The sequence below is a fragment of the Puma concolor genome, chromosome B3, assembly GCF_028749965.1.
Source record: "Puma concolor isolate L17-30 chromosome B3, mPumCon1.1.hap2, whole genome shotgun sequence".
Taxonomy (NCBI): domain Eukaryota; kingdom Metazoa; phylum Chordata; class Mammalia; order Carnivora; family Felidae; genus Puma; species Puma concolor.
In genome coordinates, this window is record NC_141672.1 from 116,796,185 (window position 1) to 116,813,872 (window position 17,688).

The following is a 17,688-nucleotide window of genomic DNA, read 5'->3' on the forward strand; positions in this document are numbered from 1 at the left end:
CTAACTGTTATATGCTGCACACAGTAACATGGCTTAGTGTTCAGGAGCACAGGTGAGAACCCACGTTCCACTCTTTACCTGCCACACCAGTTAAGTCATCTAATTCCTTTGAGTCTCCATTTTCTCCCCTGGAATGTAGGAATAACAACAGCATTTCCATCCAAAAGTTGTGAAGACTACTGGGAGGACAGAAACAGCAGTGCACCCAGAATGGCGCCTGGCATACAGTTAATGTGCAATGTTAGCCATTCTTATTCTTATTAATGAAGGTCAGGGTAGCACCATGAAAAGTATAGGTATGGTTATCTGGGCTGAAGTTGATGCTCAAAGTGTTCTAGAAGCTTCAAGGTATTATTATTATTTTGCTCTCGAAGACTTTTCAAGTATGGGCAATTCTGAGTCAGAACCAGCTTTGCCATCAGCTCTGACCTAAGGATGTCACAACCTCTAAGCGTCCTCACCTACCAAACTAGCTGCCTATCAAACAAATAAATAACCATGAGAACAATCTGCATGCCAAAGGGCCATACAGATGAGAGATATGTATTATTACTCTTAATGATATTCGGCGTCATCACCATGAGGTCCATCTCGGCCAGTCTGAACTGTAATATATCATTTGTAAGGCCACACAACAGAGGAGGAAACAGGGATGCCAGACAAGGTCCCTTAAAGAGATCCTAACATTTAGTCATAATATTAAAATACAAAAAAAACTAAGAAGTATGGAGGGAAAAACAAGATCAGTCTTAGCTCTGGTACCCCCCAGAAGCCTGAAACTCACCCACAGTGCCCAGTGAGCAGGAAGAGATAATGAGCCTGATGAGACCCTAGACCCAGACCTTCGTAGGGCTGGGATGTACCTTTCACAAGAGGCAGTAGCATGTTTGTTGCAGAGGATAGGATGACCACCAAAATCTTTTTCTAAAAACTGAATAAAATTGCATTTCCTTGTTTCTTGGATTAATCAAAATAACTGAGCGATGAGGATGGGGTTTAGGAGTCATGAGAGGGATTTCTTCCTTTTTGCAGATTTCAGACATTTTTATGTGGTTTTTTATGAGCACATTTTTTTAATTTTAGAAAAGGAAGAAAGGGGAAGAGGGAGACAGTAAGAGTTAGAAAGGTTAAAGAATTACAGGAATAGAAAGTTCAATACTTATCCATTCACAAATGCTCTGTAATGAGCTGTGGACTCTCTGGAAGACATAAGCCTTGAAAAGTCAAAAAGTTGGGGAAAGAGATGCCTCCCCAGAGTTATCTAAGTGGATCCCCAGAGAGGCTGGGCTATGGGACAGAGGTCCCACTAAGGTCTAGTCATTGCTGTTTCCTCTCCCCTGGCCAGCCCTGCTCCATCTTTCACCTCCAGCATCTGCTCAGGTCACCTGCTAGATACCTAAGAAATGTAATCCTAAACAGTAACAGTATCTTCCTGTTTACACTGTGCCTCATTCTTGGCCTTTAAGGAAAAAAAAAAGTGAAAGAAAAAAACCCTACTTCAGACGCAGGGCCTTCCCTACTACACGTAGATATTACCATCCTCAAAATTCCTTTCTTGACAGACTAAGGTGGAAAACACTGCCACCTCAGGTCTGTTCCAGGACACACACCCCTCCCTCGGATTCCTGCAGCCTTCTTTTCTCTTGCACACCACAAGTAACTCAAGATGTGCTGATCTGCTGCACAGTGCCCAGTTCTGGCCTAGTATAAACCCTTCACTCCCCACAGTGCTGAGCCCAAACAACACCCCAGGGAGGAGGTGCTGAAATGCAATAAAAGCCAAATGGGGAAGAAAAGCACTGAGTGCAGAACAGGTGCTGAAGAGATCTGTCTGGTGTAAATTCTATTACCCTCACACGCCGAGTTAGTTAAACCACAAAGAAGACGCTCAAGAGACTCCTTTCAACAGAGGTCACTCATGTTCCTTAAATCTCTCTTGAGTACAACCACCTCTTACCTGTATTACTCAGATTTTTCAAGTCTTTATAGCTATAAAAAGGTAACTGTCTCTTACCCACCATAGAGGCACCAAGGAAATAAAACCAGAGTTTATATGAAAATGCTTTGGGAATCAATCAACCTCTCTCTCTCTTTCCCTCTCCCTCCCACCTTGGCTCCTTCTCTCTCTCTCTCTCAATGCAAGGCATTGGGTTGGCAACCACAACCACCTAGCTTAGAATATGATCCTGGGGCACCCCCAGGGTGGCTTAGCCACCTGGGGTGGCTTAGTCAATTAAGTGTCTGACTCTGGATTTCAGCTCAGGTCATTACTTCATGAGTCGTGAATTCAGGCCCGAGTCGGACTTTGTGCTGACAGTGCAGAGTCTACTGGGGATTCTCTCTCTCTCCCCCTTCTCTTTGCCCCTCCCCCACTCACTCTCTTTCTCTCTCTCTCGAAAATAAATAAATAAACTTTAGGGGTGCCTAGGTGGCTCAGTCGGTTAAGCATCCAACTTTGGCTCAGGTCATGATCTTACAGTTCATGGGTTCGAGCCCCACATCAGGCTCCGTGCTGACAGCTCAGAGCCTGGAACCTGCTTCTGATTCTGTGTCTCCCTCTCTCTCTGCTCCTCCCCTACTTGCACTGTCTGTCTCTCTCTCAAAAATAAACAAACATTAAAAAAAATTTTTTTTTTAAAGAATATGATCCTGGGCCTATAGCAAATCTTTTTGAAGCTAAACAGAAAAACTCAAATGTTCAGTCTTTTCCATACTAAACTAAGGATCACCTGTAAGACATTAAATGTTCACCTGTCTTCTATCCAGGTATTAGGGGACAGAAAGGAGAAAGACTGGAATTCCCTGTGAATTTTCTTGAGAGACTAACATATCTGTCCAAGCTAATCACAGCATATGCTTAGGATTCTATGAAAGAGAATTTTCTTAAGGTCTACTCCTTTAAAACCAGGATAGCACCACCTGCCCAATCTTCCTCGCAGAGCTGTTGTCAGTAAAATGCAACAGCACACATCTCGCGCAGTCACGATAAGATGCCATGGAATGTTTTAACTTCCTCTGAAATCACTCCTGCTTGCAGCCTCCCATTCTCTGCCCCCCAGCCCACCACCTCCTATCTGCTAAAGACAATGTGAGGAAAGATGCTGCCTCAGGGGCCACTGAAGCCCACCTCTCAAGCAGCCAAGCCAATGGGAAACCTCTTCTGTCTCTACTCCTGAAAGTTCTGCTAGAAATCATTAGAGCCCAATCAGCACTATCACAGGGAAGCCAGGACTAGGAACTGCATGTAACCACTCTTTAGGTTTGGGGAGGGTGGCTAACTACACACACAACTTTCCCTCCCTCGCCCATCCTGCTACCTCCATACTTGGACGCTGTGCCAAAGGCTCAGCCTGGAATGCTGCAGGGCCTCTGGTCTCTCATGGAGGAGTAAAACATCTCCCCATGCAGGCCAGCTCACCCAGGTGAGGAAAAATACATGGCAGGCTTAGAGAAAAGGCGACTTCTCACACCTTCATCCTCATGTTGAACAAATGTGCCATCCTTCAAAAACAGAAATAAATCCAGATCCCTCCAAGAAAAGCCCTGAATTAATCAAAGCCCACATTCTCTGGCTGGTGTGGACTATTACCAGGCCATCATGACTAAACCCTTTCAGGCATTTAGAATTCAACGTGGCAGCTGGAAGAGACACTGGCTGTCCTTACGTCAACTTACAAATTAGGGCTGGGTCACCAAGACACTACTTTCATTTAATAACAGATCACTGAAACTTGGAATCTAAGCCTTTCTTTAATCTGAATTTCTAGTCTTCAAAATATTTTAAGAAAGATCTGATACTTGCTATTATAGGACCTTCCCATTTACTAAATTTATCCTTCCAGCTGCTAAGGATCACCCAAGGATTTGAAGAACAAATCCGTATCCTTCCTGAGCAAAATAAAGACTGAAAAAAATCTGGGGCGCCTGGGTGGCTCAGTCGGTTGAGCGTCTGACTTCAGCTCAGGTCATGATCTCATAGCTTGTGAGTTCAAGCCCCGCGTCGGACTCTGTGCTGACAGCTCAGAGCCTGGAGCCTGCTTCAGATTCTGTGTTTTCCCCCTCTCTCTGCCCTTCCCCTGCTCATGCTCTGTCTCAAAAATAAATAAAAAGATTTAAAAAAATGTTTTTTTAAACATGAAAAAAATTTAGAAACCCTCATTTCTTCAGTCTGACCTCAAACAGCAACCCCACCTCCCCCTGGTCATTTTATAAAATGGAAAAACATGGGATTGAGAATCAAGATCTGGGTTCTAATGCTAGCTCTGCCACAAACCACTCTGTGAGCCAGAGTTCATGGCTGTACTTTTCTGGGTCTCAGCTGCTTCTTTGAAATAACACAGGAAAGCTGGGATTCATGATGTTATGTTAAGTAGCTTCAACTTTTACAGTTTTCTTGGCCCTTTTGGGAACTTTTAGCTACAGCTGCATCTTTAAGATGCCATGCACCCAGAGTTTCTATTAAAATTCTAATGAATGGGGCACTTGGGTGGCAACAAACTTCAGCTCAGGTCATGATCTCACGGCTTGCTACTGTCGGCGCAAAGCCCACTTCAGATCCTCTGTCCCCTTCTCTCTGCCCCTCCCCCGCTTGTTCTCTCTCAAAAATAAAACAAACACTAAAAAAAATTCTAGGGGCGCCTGGGTGGCGCAGTCGGTTAAGCGTCCGACTTCAGCCAGGTCACAATCTCGCGGTCCGGGAGTTCGAGCCCCGCGTCAGGCTCTGGGCTGATGGCTCAGAGCCTGGAGCCTGTTTCCGATTCTGTGTCTCCCTCTCTCTCTGCCCCTCCCCCGTTCATGCTCTGTCTCTCTCTGTCCCAAAAATAAATAAACGTTGAAAAAAAAAAAAATTCTAATGAATTATCCACAAATAGTTTATGTTCACTCTGCACACTGTACTTTGCCAAATCCTTCTGGCCCATTGGAGATCTGTGTAATAATATTTGTATGGCACTATTTGCTCGAAAACATTTACATAGGTTGAACCATACGAAGCTGCCAACATTCAAACTTTTACCAGACAGAAACAGCAATTTCATATGGTTCAAACTACTACATTAACTTATTTATTCCTCCTTACAACCCCACAAGGTAGATTTTGCAAATGAGGAAACAGGAGCACAAAGAATCTAATAACTTGCCATAGTCACACAGCTAACAGATGATGGGGTTTGGATTTAAACTTGGGCAGCTGAACTCCTGAGCGTGTAGTCCTACCATAATGTTATATTGCCTCCCATAATGGGAATAAGAACAGCTTGAAGACTGGGAGTCCAGAACAAGGTAGTGTCTCAGAAGGAGAGGGAGAGGCTCACACTGCAGCCTCTGTTGGGTTGTACCTTTCACTTCAATGGTGGCATTTGCTTTAGGAGCACTGACAAAGTGATATACACAGTGGTATTCGCCTGAATCCTCAGCTCTCGGCTTATTGATCCTGCAGAGATGAGAAAAAAAATCAAGTAAGGAAGCTGGGAACAAATATACAACAAAATATACAACAAAAGAAGAATCAAGAGGGTAACCAGGGACTCTCCTCTCCAAACTGTGTCCCTGAATGCAACTCCCCTCCTCCTAACTAAAAAAAAGCAAAAGCCTCCCTCCATGAAACATTAATGCTTTACTCCTTACTGGGAGTAAGATAGAATACAAAGATAGAATGATACATGGTCTCTAACCTTAAACAAGTAATCAAAATAGAGGGCTGTACAAAATACTATGGACTATATTTAGATATAGAGGATGGAGCCATCACCAAAAACTTTTTGCTCACCTTGTGGTTCTAGTCAAATAAATAAGAGCAGAAAAAAGCAAACCTTTTTCTGTGTTTCCCTAAAGACCCTTGTTCTTCTCATCTTGTTCTTCCCACCCTGTATTTCAGTAGCATGCCTTTCAATAAGTCTACTCACCAACAGGACCCAAGGGATAGTTTAAAAAAAAAAAAAAAAAAAAATCCGCCATCACAGCACCGACCGCAGAGAGGCAAATACACTTTTAATGCTTAAGTGCAGCTAAAACTCCATCCACAGCACTGCATAATCTGTCGTACCCTCACCTCAGCCACTTTCTAGCCCTGCTGGGCTCTTTTCAGTTTTTCAACGTGTCACACTCGTTCTTATCTCAAAACCTTGACACAAGGGGCGCCTGGGTGGCTCAGTCGGTTGGGCGGCCGACTACAGCTCAAGTCATGATCTTGTGGTCTGTGAGTTCGAGCCCCGCATCAGGCTCTGTGCTGACAGCTCAGAGCCTGGAGCCTGCTTCTGATTCTGTGTCTCCCTCTCTCTCTGCCCCTTCCCTGCTTGCTCACTCTCTCTCTCAAAAATAATAAACATTAAAAAAAAAAAGTTAAAAAGAAAAAAAGCCTTGACATGAGATGTTCCTTTATAGAGAATAGTCTTCCCATCAATCTTAGCCTACTTTTGCATCAGTCTCGGCTCACATCACTTCTTCCTACCCCCCAATCTAAGTGACATCCCCTCCATGATATTAATCTCTAATACTACAATGCCATTCTTCACAAGCATTCACCACAACATGTAATTATATGTTTATGCAATTGTTTGATGAATGTCTAGTTTCCCAACAGACCAAGTTCTATGTGGACAGGCACTGTTTATTTTGTGAACAGATCTACACCCAGCTCATGGCCTCGCTGGAATGTAGCAGGGGGATGAATAAATAAACGAGTAAATGATGGAGTGAATGTAAACTCAGAATGCATAGCTGTGCAGAGATCCCAACCAAGGTAAGTAGAGGGACAAGGAGGACTGTAGGAAGTGTGTATGGCCAGAACAGCACTTCCTCTGAATTCACAAGGTGATCCTTAACAAGCTGTCTTGCCCCTAATGACCAACTTCACACCAGCTCAGCACACTATGGCCTACACACACCCCCAAACATATGCAGAAAGGCTGGTGTGTAATTACCGAAAACAGAGAAATCCACATCTGATAACCATTATACGGATCCTGCTCTTTTACTCAGTGGTTAAAACAGAGAACTTGCAATGGTCAAAGCTCCACTGCACTAGTTAATGCCTGAGAAAAACTCAGAGAAACCTTGACCACTGAGTGGCCGAACATATTTATCCACCTTACTGTTCAATCGCAAAAAAGAAACACGGGTTACTAGACCACGGATGAGGAGAGACACACAGCCTATCCCCAGGACTGTCTCAGCATACCCATGGCAACCTAATATTCTAAGAGGAACTGCCAAGAGTCTTCTAAACCTCATACAAGTGGCTCTTCTTAAACCAATATCCTCCCAACTGGAAAACAGACACAAGTCAGCTGCTCTTAGCAAATGTTCCAGAGTTTGGAGAAAGAGCAGCAGCTATATCTTCAGAGCTCAGACTGACTCTAAGTTCCTTGAAAAGACTTAGAAAGATGACTCCCAAGCTTGAGCCCATGCCTATGGGCTCAAAATCTCCCTACAACATTCCCGTCAACTAGCTACTGGGAAACAACGCAAATGGAAAACGTCCCCTACAGCTGAGCAGGAGCAGGGTCTGAGACTGGCTCCATGGCTGACCAAACTAACAGGTGGCTCAAGGGCTCATCAGCTGTTTTTTTTTGTGTGTTTTTTTTTTCCACAAAATGTGGGAGAACACAGATTCCTTGAAAAACGGACAATGCAGAACACTCCTGGAGAGCTTCAAATAAACTAAGAGGAAGAAGAAAAAAGAGGAAGAAGAGGAGGAGGAGGAGAAAGAGGAAGGGGAAGAAGGGGAGGAGGAGCAAGGGGGAGGAGGAGGAGCAAGAAGGAGAAGGAGGAGTAAGGGGAGGAGGAGCAGGAGGAGCAGCATTTTATAAAGTCAGGCTCAAATTTATAGTTACAGTTCAAATCTATATGGGTAACATAATACAAGACCCATGTCTGGTACCTTGAAAGAGTTGTTAAAAAATACAAACTTGTAAAACTAAGAAACAGACCAGGAATATATATATGCCTTTCATTCCACCAAACACTTCTATTTGATTAACGTTTTCCAAACTATGAGAATACAGCTGAGGCTATATTTCCAATTTAATATGAGAAGAAACTACAGTCGAGACAGATTAGCTTGCCACTAAAATGGCAGGGGGAAAAAAAATGACCTAGATTCTAGAAAGTCAGAAGACCTGGAACCAACCCTTGCTTCTGTAATTTACTAGATACAGTATTTGGCCTGGAAAACAGTCATTACTCTTGGAGTTTTAGCTTCCTCACTTGAGAAAAGGAGGAAGATCCAGAAATTAACGTGGGTCAATAAATAAGGGGTATGAAAAGATCTCAATTTTGCAAAATACTGCAGAATGTCCTTGCTACTACTGGGTACACAAGTCTTCCTGATCTCACTCCAGTGCACTCTTTCTTCTCACTGCATAATCCTGCCAAACAGGATTAGCCGATCCTTTTCGGGATTAGGTTTTAAACAAAAACTATTCTGAAAGGTGAGGTGCCATGTGTTCTAGATATTACAAAAAAGCACCAAATGTTTGGGTGCCAGGTTAACTTCAGCCAGCAAATATCCCCCCTTTCATCAAAGGATGTTTACAGGCTACTAAACTTATTCCAGATCACTAAAGAGCCCTATATCCACCGGTCTTGATCTGATTATGGTCATATTAATCACTCCTAAAAGGTAACTCACTAGGAATTCTACCCAATGGCGAAAGATCATTTACGGTGTTCTTGCTCTAAGAGTCCTAAAGCAGATTTCAATCTGATTCCTCAAAGCACTGAATTAAGTCAAGGGACCTGCATTCAAGTTCTGACTTTCCTACTGACTAGCATGGTTACCCTGAGCAAATCACACCTTATGCCCTCCGTTTCTCTATTATCATAATGAGAGGAACACCTAGAGCTCTCAAGCCTAGCTATTCATTGGACTCCGTCGGAAATCTTTAATAGGTTCCTGGGCCTCACCCAACACACTGGATTAGACTCTCCAGAGAAGGACCATATATATCTTATGTGTCTCCTACGTAACATAATTATGGATTATGAATGTCCATAGTAAGTTCACTGCTCCCTCCCATCTTCCTAGGAGATGTTAGTCCCTCTCACCTGTATTCCATGTTGCTGGCATTCTTGCGAGTGGCAGTCAGCTCTACCCCATTCTTTGTCCAGTAGCTGTATGTAAGGGTGTGAGAGCTGGAAGTGAGGTTACACTGCAGAGTGACGGGAAGAACAGGGCTGTCTCGAAGAATGACCTCTTCACTGGTGACAATCCGTGGCTCTGTAATAAGAGTGCACAGTGATAGGGAGCCACAGCCTTCTGTTCTCTGTAGCCCTGGCCTGAGAATTGGATGGGGTAGGATGGGGAGACTAGAAGAAGAGGGAGGGCAGACAGGACCACATGAGGAATTTCACTTTACCAGTTTGGAGGAAGTCAAGAAAGGAAAAACAATGATTATAAGCAAATGACCACTAGCGCAGACAACAGCCTGAAGACCAGTTGGCCTAGACGTGAAAAGAATGGGAGTATTATGGGTACTTATACTGGCAACAATCCACTTACACTTTTAACACCACGGTTTTATGATATAAGAACCACCAACCAATTCAGCTTCAATTAGAAAACCAGGCTCCACCTTGCAGTTCTGAAGACAAAGGCAGTATCATTTATATAACTAATAAACTCCCTATGGAGTCACTAGGCCTTGGAACAGTAATTTCTGTAATTAGATAATACATGTATGGCTTTTCCCACATTTAATTCTGATAAACCTATGGCAAATCAGCCATGGCCATTAATTATGCAGAAAAAGTGTAGATCCTTAAAAGCAAATTTCCTGCCAGAAGTCTATTGTATTTTCCAAAATATGCCACGGGAAAATTCTTAAGGAATCATCACAGTTCTTCTCTCCAGCCCATATTTATTCCCAAAACAAAACCTTTTCAGAATTCCCGTTTAAAACACATTCCACTGTGGAGATAATATAACTAGAATGCAGTATGTGTTGGTATCATGGGCTGTAAACATTTTAGAGCTGAGAGGCCCTTAGAGTTCACTAAACCCCACTCTTGAAGAGCTAGCGACAGAAAATGGCTTGTGCAAGGCCATAATTATTATTAGTGGCAAAGCTGGGCCTAGAACACACATTTGACTGAATTCTCTACCTCTGCCTCCCTTTCCCGGCCCCAAATCCCCCCACACACTTTCCACCCTACAGCAAGTTACATACTTCATCTTCTGGTTCTATCCTGGGCTTAGATAACCTGGGGTCATTAGTTTAGAATCTACAAAAATAACCTATTTGACCCAAATATTAGAACACATTGAGCAGAAATTCTGTAAGGCACACTCTGTCATTCCTGGAAGTTCATCCTTAAAGCCCTTTGAATTCCACCACTATATGAAAGTCAAGATGTTTGTTTGCCGTCTTTTTGTTGTTGTTACTTATCTCTAATCTTTTCCCACACTTAAACATTTTCAGGTAAAGTCTAAACTTTTCCCATCCACCATTAGAGGTATTTCTTCCTCTTTTATCCTTTTCCACTTTTTCTCAGAAATTCTTGACTAGCTTCCCATTTCCCTGCCCCTGGCAACTCTGTAGCAGCAACCTAACACCATTTTACGCAGTATAGTGCTGACTCTTAACTCTTGAGGACAGAACTCTCTCCCTTCACTGGAACTAAACCTTGTTCACTGTGCAGGGAGGAGGATAGTATGGAGCAGTCATGGGACACTTGAAAAACATAATGCCCAAGGACCTCCTAATCAATGCAACATTTCTGACTGTAGACTCGTATCAAAGAACACTGTGGCAAATAAAGCAAATCCTCAAGTTTCTTCAATTAAATTGCCTCTCACTATTTTCTGACTCTGGCAAAAGGATAATGGTTATCTTCCATTCAGCTCTGATCCTTACTGGTGACATCAAACAGGGTCTCTATGTACAGATAATGGAGGCATAGCAGCCACTAAGACAGAAGCAGATGCATGTAAACACGTTAGCGCAGTGGTGTCCCATGGTTTCCAAAACACACTGGACAGAAGCCAAATCCCTGGGCCTTTAAGTTGAGCAGAACGGCTGCAAACCCTGCAACGGAAGGCGCACACACACCATCAGCAGAAAGCACCACAATTCCAAGAAAAATCAAAACCAAGCAAAAACAAAAACAAAAAAAAAAAAGAGAGAGAACCAGTACTCCACAGAAATTAAAAATATAAAGGCAACATTAAAACCCAAACACACTTTTAGGTTTTTACTAAATTTTTATTATCCAATTTTATTTCCTGTCCCATTTGGGACTCTCCTTCTGGTTCTTCTTCTCAGACTGCACTGAGAAAGGGCAAACTCTGAGAATGAGGCCAAGAGCTTCTAGATGTTTAAACACAAGGAGGCCAAAATAAATGCTACTCTTACCTGTGACGATGCAAATGCCCACTGCAGCTCAGGGAGATTAAGAAGTTGATGAGAGCAACCTGGTAGACTTTCTGCCAAGAATTCTTGGAAGGCAAAGGAAAGCACTTTTCCCCTTAAGTGTTAAAGATCCAGGAGAGAGTCGGCTGGGAGCAAGTGGATAATTTAAATAGGTTTAAATATGATTCTGCACCATAGGAAGGTTGTGGGGTGTGGTACCTCCCTCCAATGATCGCTGTATATGGAAACCAGTGCTAACCCAAGCTCCTTGGCCATGGTGCCACATCTGCATTCTGCACCAGGATGAAGGTGGAGCTTTTGTTTCTGTGGCCCAGCAATGCCCATGAAAGTCCAAGAGAGATGAACATTTAGGAGAAGCCCCAAAATTTTTGCCTGCCACTGACTCCTACAGAGAAGCAGTGGATGGGAGACCCCTACCCTCACCGTCACACATGTGTAGAACATGCTATGGCCAGGGAGATACCCTAAAAACTGGGCATATTTCTCATCCTGTCTTACTTTACTCAAGGAGTTCTGGGGGGAAATATTGTCAAGGAGTCATTTTAGAAGACTTCAACCTCCTCCTGGAGGCAAATGTCCTTGGGATGCTAAGATCATAAAATCCAATTAGAGTGAATTCAGGGTGTTTTTTAAAAGTAGCATCAGCAGCTTGGCTCTCTAAAACAGTTAACTAGAATTAACTGATTGATGGGGAAGTCTGGGATGAGACTGAACCAGGGTTTGGTTCAACCACATGCAGACACTTCTAAGTTAGGAAGTTTATTTCCAAGTAAACTGGAGAAATGTTATGTATTCTCAGGATTGGTAGTAAGTACCCCAAAGACTCATCTTCTTCTAGCCCCAAGACATGACCTCTTAACTATGAGTCTACTTGAGTCAAGCTCCTGGAAGTACAAATACCAAATGCCCAGCCCAGTCCATGCCTACAAACTTCTGCAGGTCTTTGTGGCCATTTGGGTAATTCTGCTTTTATAAGGAAAGGAGCAGGGGGGCAGGAGAAGGAAGCGTGCAAGGGAAAAATTGTTAAATAAAAGGAAAATCGCTGGGTTAATATTCCCCATTTTCACATAGACAAGGTTTTCTTTTCCCCTTTCCAGAAGCAGGTTCTCTGATTGAACAGTGCCAGCTGCAGCAGCCTCTCCTACCTCTTCCCAAAGGCCTCTTCTCTCCATAAGCATCTTCTAAGGAACTATGAAGGACAGACAACTAACTTGCTATCTTCCATATTAAGTACATAGATATTCAGGGCCCATATCCTATTAATCCCTGTGTTACTACCAAATTCCTCATGAATGTGTTCTTACTATTTTTACTTACTCTTTCTAAATCAATCAGTTCTTTAAGCCAGAACTGGCTACAGGTCTGAGTTCTTAAAAGAGAAGGTGAAAACTCCAGAGGATCATTCCATTAAGTAGAGTATGCTCCCTCAATTACAATCGGGTCAGATGTGGGGCTAGAACTCTTCCTGGCCAGGAGCACTGGCTCTGTGGTGGCTTTTCCCTCCCTCTCCTTGCCTCTATACAAGTAGCAAGACACTTGCTAGAAAGAGAGGTGGCCACAAAAGTCCCTGTGTCTAATGTCTTACTTATAGCTGACACAACAGATGAAGAGAAGAATTCTAAGCCAGCCGCTTAGCTTTCCCTCATCACTTAGTTGGACGTTAGTTTCTTCTTTTTTCAAAACACAAGAAAAGGCCAGTGTGAATGGCTTCCAAACTATTTCTAGGGTTGCCAGCTTCTGGGAAGAGGAGCACTGTGCCAACAGTCAGTCATCAGAGTCAAACTATCTGTGAACAGGAAGCAGATGCAACTCTGACTCTGAAACAGCATGATGGGGTTTAAAAAAAAAATACTTTGCAGCTTGTGTCACCTGGTGCCTAACAGCAAGACACATGGAGGAAATCTCAGACTACTGCTTTTAAAAGAACAGGAGACTGGATGGGCAGAACCAGTAAGGAGTGTGCTGCTGTAGTGCAGGGCTGTTATCAGAGAAGCACGTGCCACTGTTTTAGAAAAGAAAAAGAGCTGGAACTATGGAAATATCCAAGCTTACATGCCACCCAACAACCAAAACACACCATCACACCGCACCTATGGCGACATTCCCATCACAGAACAGGATGACACCAAGTCACAGTGAGGGAAGAAGCTGGGCAGACACAAACTTAAAATCATAGAGGTGAAGGCAGCTATTCAGAGAGCTTCAAACAGATGAACAGAAGAAATAAAAAGTAGTTAGACTGTGGAGAGAAACAAAAATAAAAAGGCACCAGAGAATAAATCAGCAAAAGGATAGCAGGAAACCTACTACAAAATTAAAGGGGAGGGAAAGAAACAATTCAACACTACTACCCTGGTTTAACTGCCTGGTCTTGTGAGTTTTAGGTGGTTTTCTGAGCCTCCCCAGTTCTCCCTCCCCACCTCTTCCCAATGCAGATGATTTTGGACAGGCACGGATTTCCCCAAATTCTTTGTTCCTGAGGAGAAAGACACAGAGAAGGGTTGGGGGATGAGGGAGGTAGAAAGGACGGCAAAGAAAAAAAAAGTTGCCACAGATGTTTTTATACACTACAACCAGAAGGGTCGTGGGTTTGAAAAAACGAAGACAAGGGGTGGGGTGAGCGATCATACTGGGGAAGAGGGAAAGGAAGCAGAAGGGAAGGGTCATTGGGCCACCTCTAATGACTACAGTACTACTACTGTAGGGTGCTGGACTCACTCTGAAGGACGCTTATGGTGGCCTGGGCTCGAATCCATGTTATGGAGGGATTTTGCCTCAAGTCATTCCTCTTGGGGTCGTTGCTGGCCCTGCACTCGTAAGTCCCAGAGTCCTCCAAGGTGAGCCGGGTTATTCTCAGCACACTCACGCCGTTTGACCCGTAGGCGGTGTTTACGGTGACACGGCGCTTCCGAGCACCGTCCCACAGCTGTCTGAAAGACTCTGCCCGGTTGACTTCTGCGTACCACCACTGGATCTCTGGCGTGGGGCTCCCGACCACGTCACAGTACAGCTCAAAGGCGTCCCCAGTGAGCTTAGTTTCTGACATGGGCGACTTGACAAACCCAGCTAGAGGGAGGGGGAGCAGGAATGCAGTGACAGGCCAAGCAGAAAAAAAAGAATCAACAGGTGTTAATAGTAATTTAAAGAAAAGAAAAAAGCAAATGAGTTGCAAAGAACAAAAAGGATTCATTTTTAAACTATAAAGATATAAAGAGACAGTAAATAGCATTTCATACAAGCTTTTAGAAGAAGAACCACCCTGGGAAGCTTATGAAGCAAAGGCAGGCTAATTACAAGCTGGGGCAGCCCAGGTGCTAGCCAGGCAGAAGCAAGCCCACTGGAAAGCATTTTAGCAATGGGCCCAGTTGGTAGGAATGAGAAAGCCTCAGGTCTCAGGGAAGAGTATCTTTCCTTAGAGCACAAACCATTACCTTTTCAAATTCAGGCAAGTGATGAAAGATAAACACAAGTGGCAGTAGTTCTATATGCCAAGTCAGGATCTCTCTTTTGGATGGGGGAATACTTTGTCTGAGATGCAATGTCTTTTGTGGGCCTCAACAAGAAATATTAACTGACCTAATGACACCTTCTCTTGGGAATCAGGGTCCAAATTTCAACCAAAAAGGTAGCATAATTCTCTCTCATACAGGATTCCATCCTGAGTTCAGCACAGACTTCCCCCACATCCTATTCTTCCCTGGGCCTGTGGCAAACAAACAACCCAGCGGTCTGTGATTAGGTAGCCTCTACCCGAATGCAGACATTCAGGCACAGGTAAATAAGACAGTCTGTACACTTCAGAGTGAGAATTACGATGGGTGTCAGCTCAGGAGTGGAACCAACAGTAGCATCAACCCAACTCATTGCCAATGCAGAGACTATACCTTCCACAATTCTGTGAGTTCATACAACTAGAAAACTCTCCCGAAAAGTGAGTCTTCAAAATAACTATGGTACTTGACAGTCTCTGTCTACATAGTTCAGTAGCCTAGCCCCCAGAGTCCAGCTCATAAAGAATAAGAAATGTATAATGATGAATTAAATTCTATGGTGAAGGCTAGGCCTCAACATCATTGCCAGGCATTTCCCAGGAACTAAAGTTGATGCCTATTTCCACTTGTCCAGAATTTGCTTTAGGTTACACTCCCATAAGACAAGGTGGCAATGGCAGAGACAGAGTAGAAAACCCAAGCTTATTTGAAGAACTTGGAGTGGGGTCCATAGTAAATTAAATCACAGTGCAAGCATACTCTCTCTCACCCCTTTACTCCACCCAGGGTCCAGCAGCATTTCTACCATTTCAGGCAGGATTCTAGGATACAGGGCAAGAAGCTACAAGAGGTACTCTCAGTGGCTGGGCAATTTCTCCTGGGACCAAGCTGGTCCCTCTGCAGGGAGTGGGGGGGGATCTACCCACATCAGATTAAATACATTTCAGAGGGAAAGTATGAATTAAATGGAACAGTTTTCCTACAGTCCAGAAGCCAAGGACATAATGGAGCTGCCTGAAAATGGAGGTTGCTAAGTGGAAAATTTTCTGTTTATATCCATAGAAGTATTTGCCTTTGTAGATAAACTCCACCTTATGGACCTCAGAACCCTAAGAGAAGTAGTATACTTATTCAATAGAGGTCAAGACCTCCAAATTCAAACTAGCCTTTCAATTCATAAAACATACAAAATGTGGGGAGGATAGGAATCCAGTAACTAACAGCCTTAGACTAAATGTTCTACCTTGCAAATACTATTCTAAACTACCCATTCAAATTGTGTCAGTTCCTTGTAAGGAACTATCTACCAGAGGCTCCAAGAAGCCAAAAAGATGTCATTGTCAGATGCAAAGGAAGTTTCGGAATTTGAGAAAGGAAACACCAACCCCCAGCAATGAAAACCTGAGCTCACTTCCAGGTAAAGTGGTAATAAAGGACTAATGTCTTAATCTCAAAACCTGCCACCTGCCAACCTGTCAAAGTCGATGCCAACTAATATAGAAGGCTAGCTAAAGGAAGCTGGTTCCATTCATTTTACTATTGGTTTAACCACCATGGAAAACTGATTATCAGTAAACCCCTACGGAGCAGTAAAGAGGAGTACTCTATTTTAATCACACTCTCGATCATTAAGTGGAAATTACGAGTGCTCTTATTCTCACATTCTCTGTGAACTGGGAGAGTTTATGCCCTCTCAAACACTGATTATGCACAAATCATCCTCGACTTAGTGATGGTGTTACATCCTAATAAACCCATTGTAAGTTGAAATTTTAAGTAAAAAATGCATTTAATACACCTAACCTATTGAACATCATAGCATAGCTTAGCCTAGCCTACCTTAAACATGCTCAGAACACCTACATTAGCCTACATACAGTTGAGCAAAACCATATAACACAAGCCTGCCTACTTTACAAGAAAGTGTCGAATATCTAACATAATTTGTTGAATGTTGTACTGAGAATGAAAAACAGAATGGCTGTATGAGTCCAGAACAGTTTTAAGTTTATCGGTTGTTTACCCTCATGGTAGCATGGCTGTCTGGGAGCTACAGCTTGCTGCCACTGCCCAGCACTGTGACGGAGAAATGTACAGATCACTGCCTAGGAAAAGATCAAAATTCAAAATATGGTGTCTACTGAATACATTATCATTTTTGCACCATCATAAAATTGAAAAACTTTAAATTGAACCACAGTAAGTCAGGGACCATCAACTTGATTATGCTCTAGAAATCTGTTAGTGGGTTTTTGTATTTTTTTTCCCCTTCTGAAATGCGGGCTGACATTTAAACCTCTTTATCAATCTAGTGACCATGCTAATGTGAAGGGAATGCCTGCAAGTATGTAAAGAACCCCAAGAACCCATCCAATCCCAATGTAATCTCAAATCCCAACACCACACAATTCAAAGGTAGCCAAGAAACAGCCTGAACACAATTTTCATTGCACAGAATCAACCAAGTCTTTCAACCTGACACCACCACCCCTGGGCAAGAGTCACTTCCTAAGGAGGAAAGAATGCTGATCTGATTTAGTTAAATTTTCTATCTGAATACAGGAAAATGGGAGTAAGTAAAAAATAAATGTTCTTTGAATTAGTAAATGTTATGATGTATATTTAAAAAAAAAACTTATCTAAAAACAAGAGTTAAAATCCCTTAAAACACTAACAACAGACATCTATTTACGTATTCTTTGAAAGCTATTATTATTAGACATGTACATCAACAGTTAACACTTCCTAAGTATGTGTTTGTTATGTGTTGGACAATGTGGTAAGCACTTTATATTATCTCATTTAATCCTACAACAGCCCTATAAGAT

At 43.0% G+C, this 17,688-nt stretch overlaps 1 protein-coding gene across 1 annotated transcript in view; it reads right to left on the bottom strand.

Moving 5' to 3' along the window:
• NPTN (neuroplastin) overlaps positions 1 to 17,688 on the bottom strand; it is a 74,557-nt gene that overhangs the window by 21,557 nt on the left and 35,312 nt on the right. The window contains exons 3-5 of the mRNA XM_086708552.1: positions 14,088 to 14,435; positions 9,046 to 9,217; positions 5,337 to 5,431 (exon numbers count right to left, since the gene is read on the bottom strand). Of these exons, the coding sequence (XP_086564678.1) occupies positions 5,337 to 5,431; positions 9,046 to 9,217; positions 14,088 to 14,435 (615 nt within the window). The remainder of the gene's footprint in view (positions 1 to 5,336; positions 5,432 to 9,045; positions 9,218 to 14,087; positions 14,436 to 17,688) is intronic.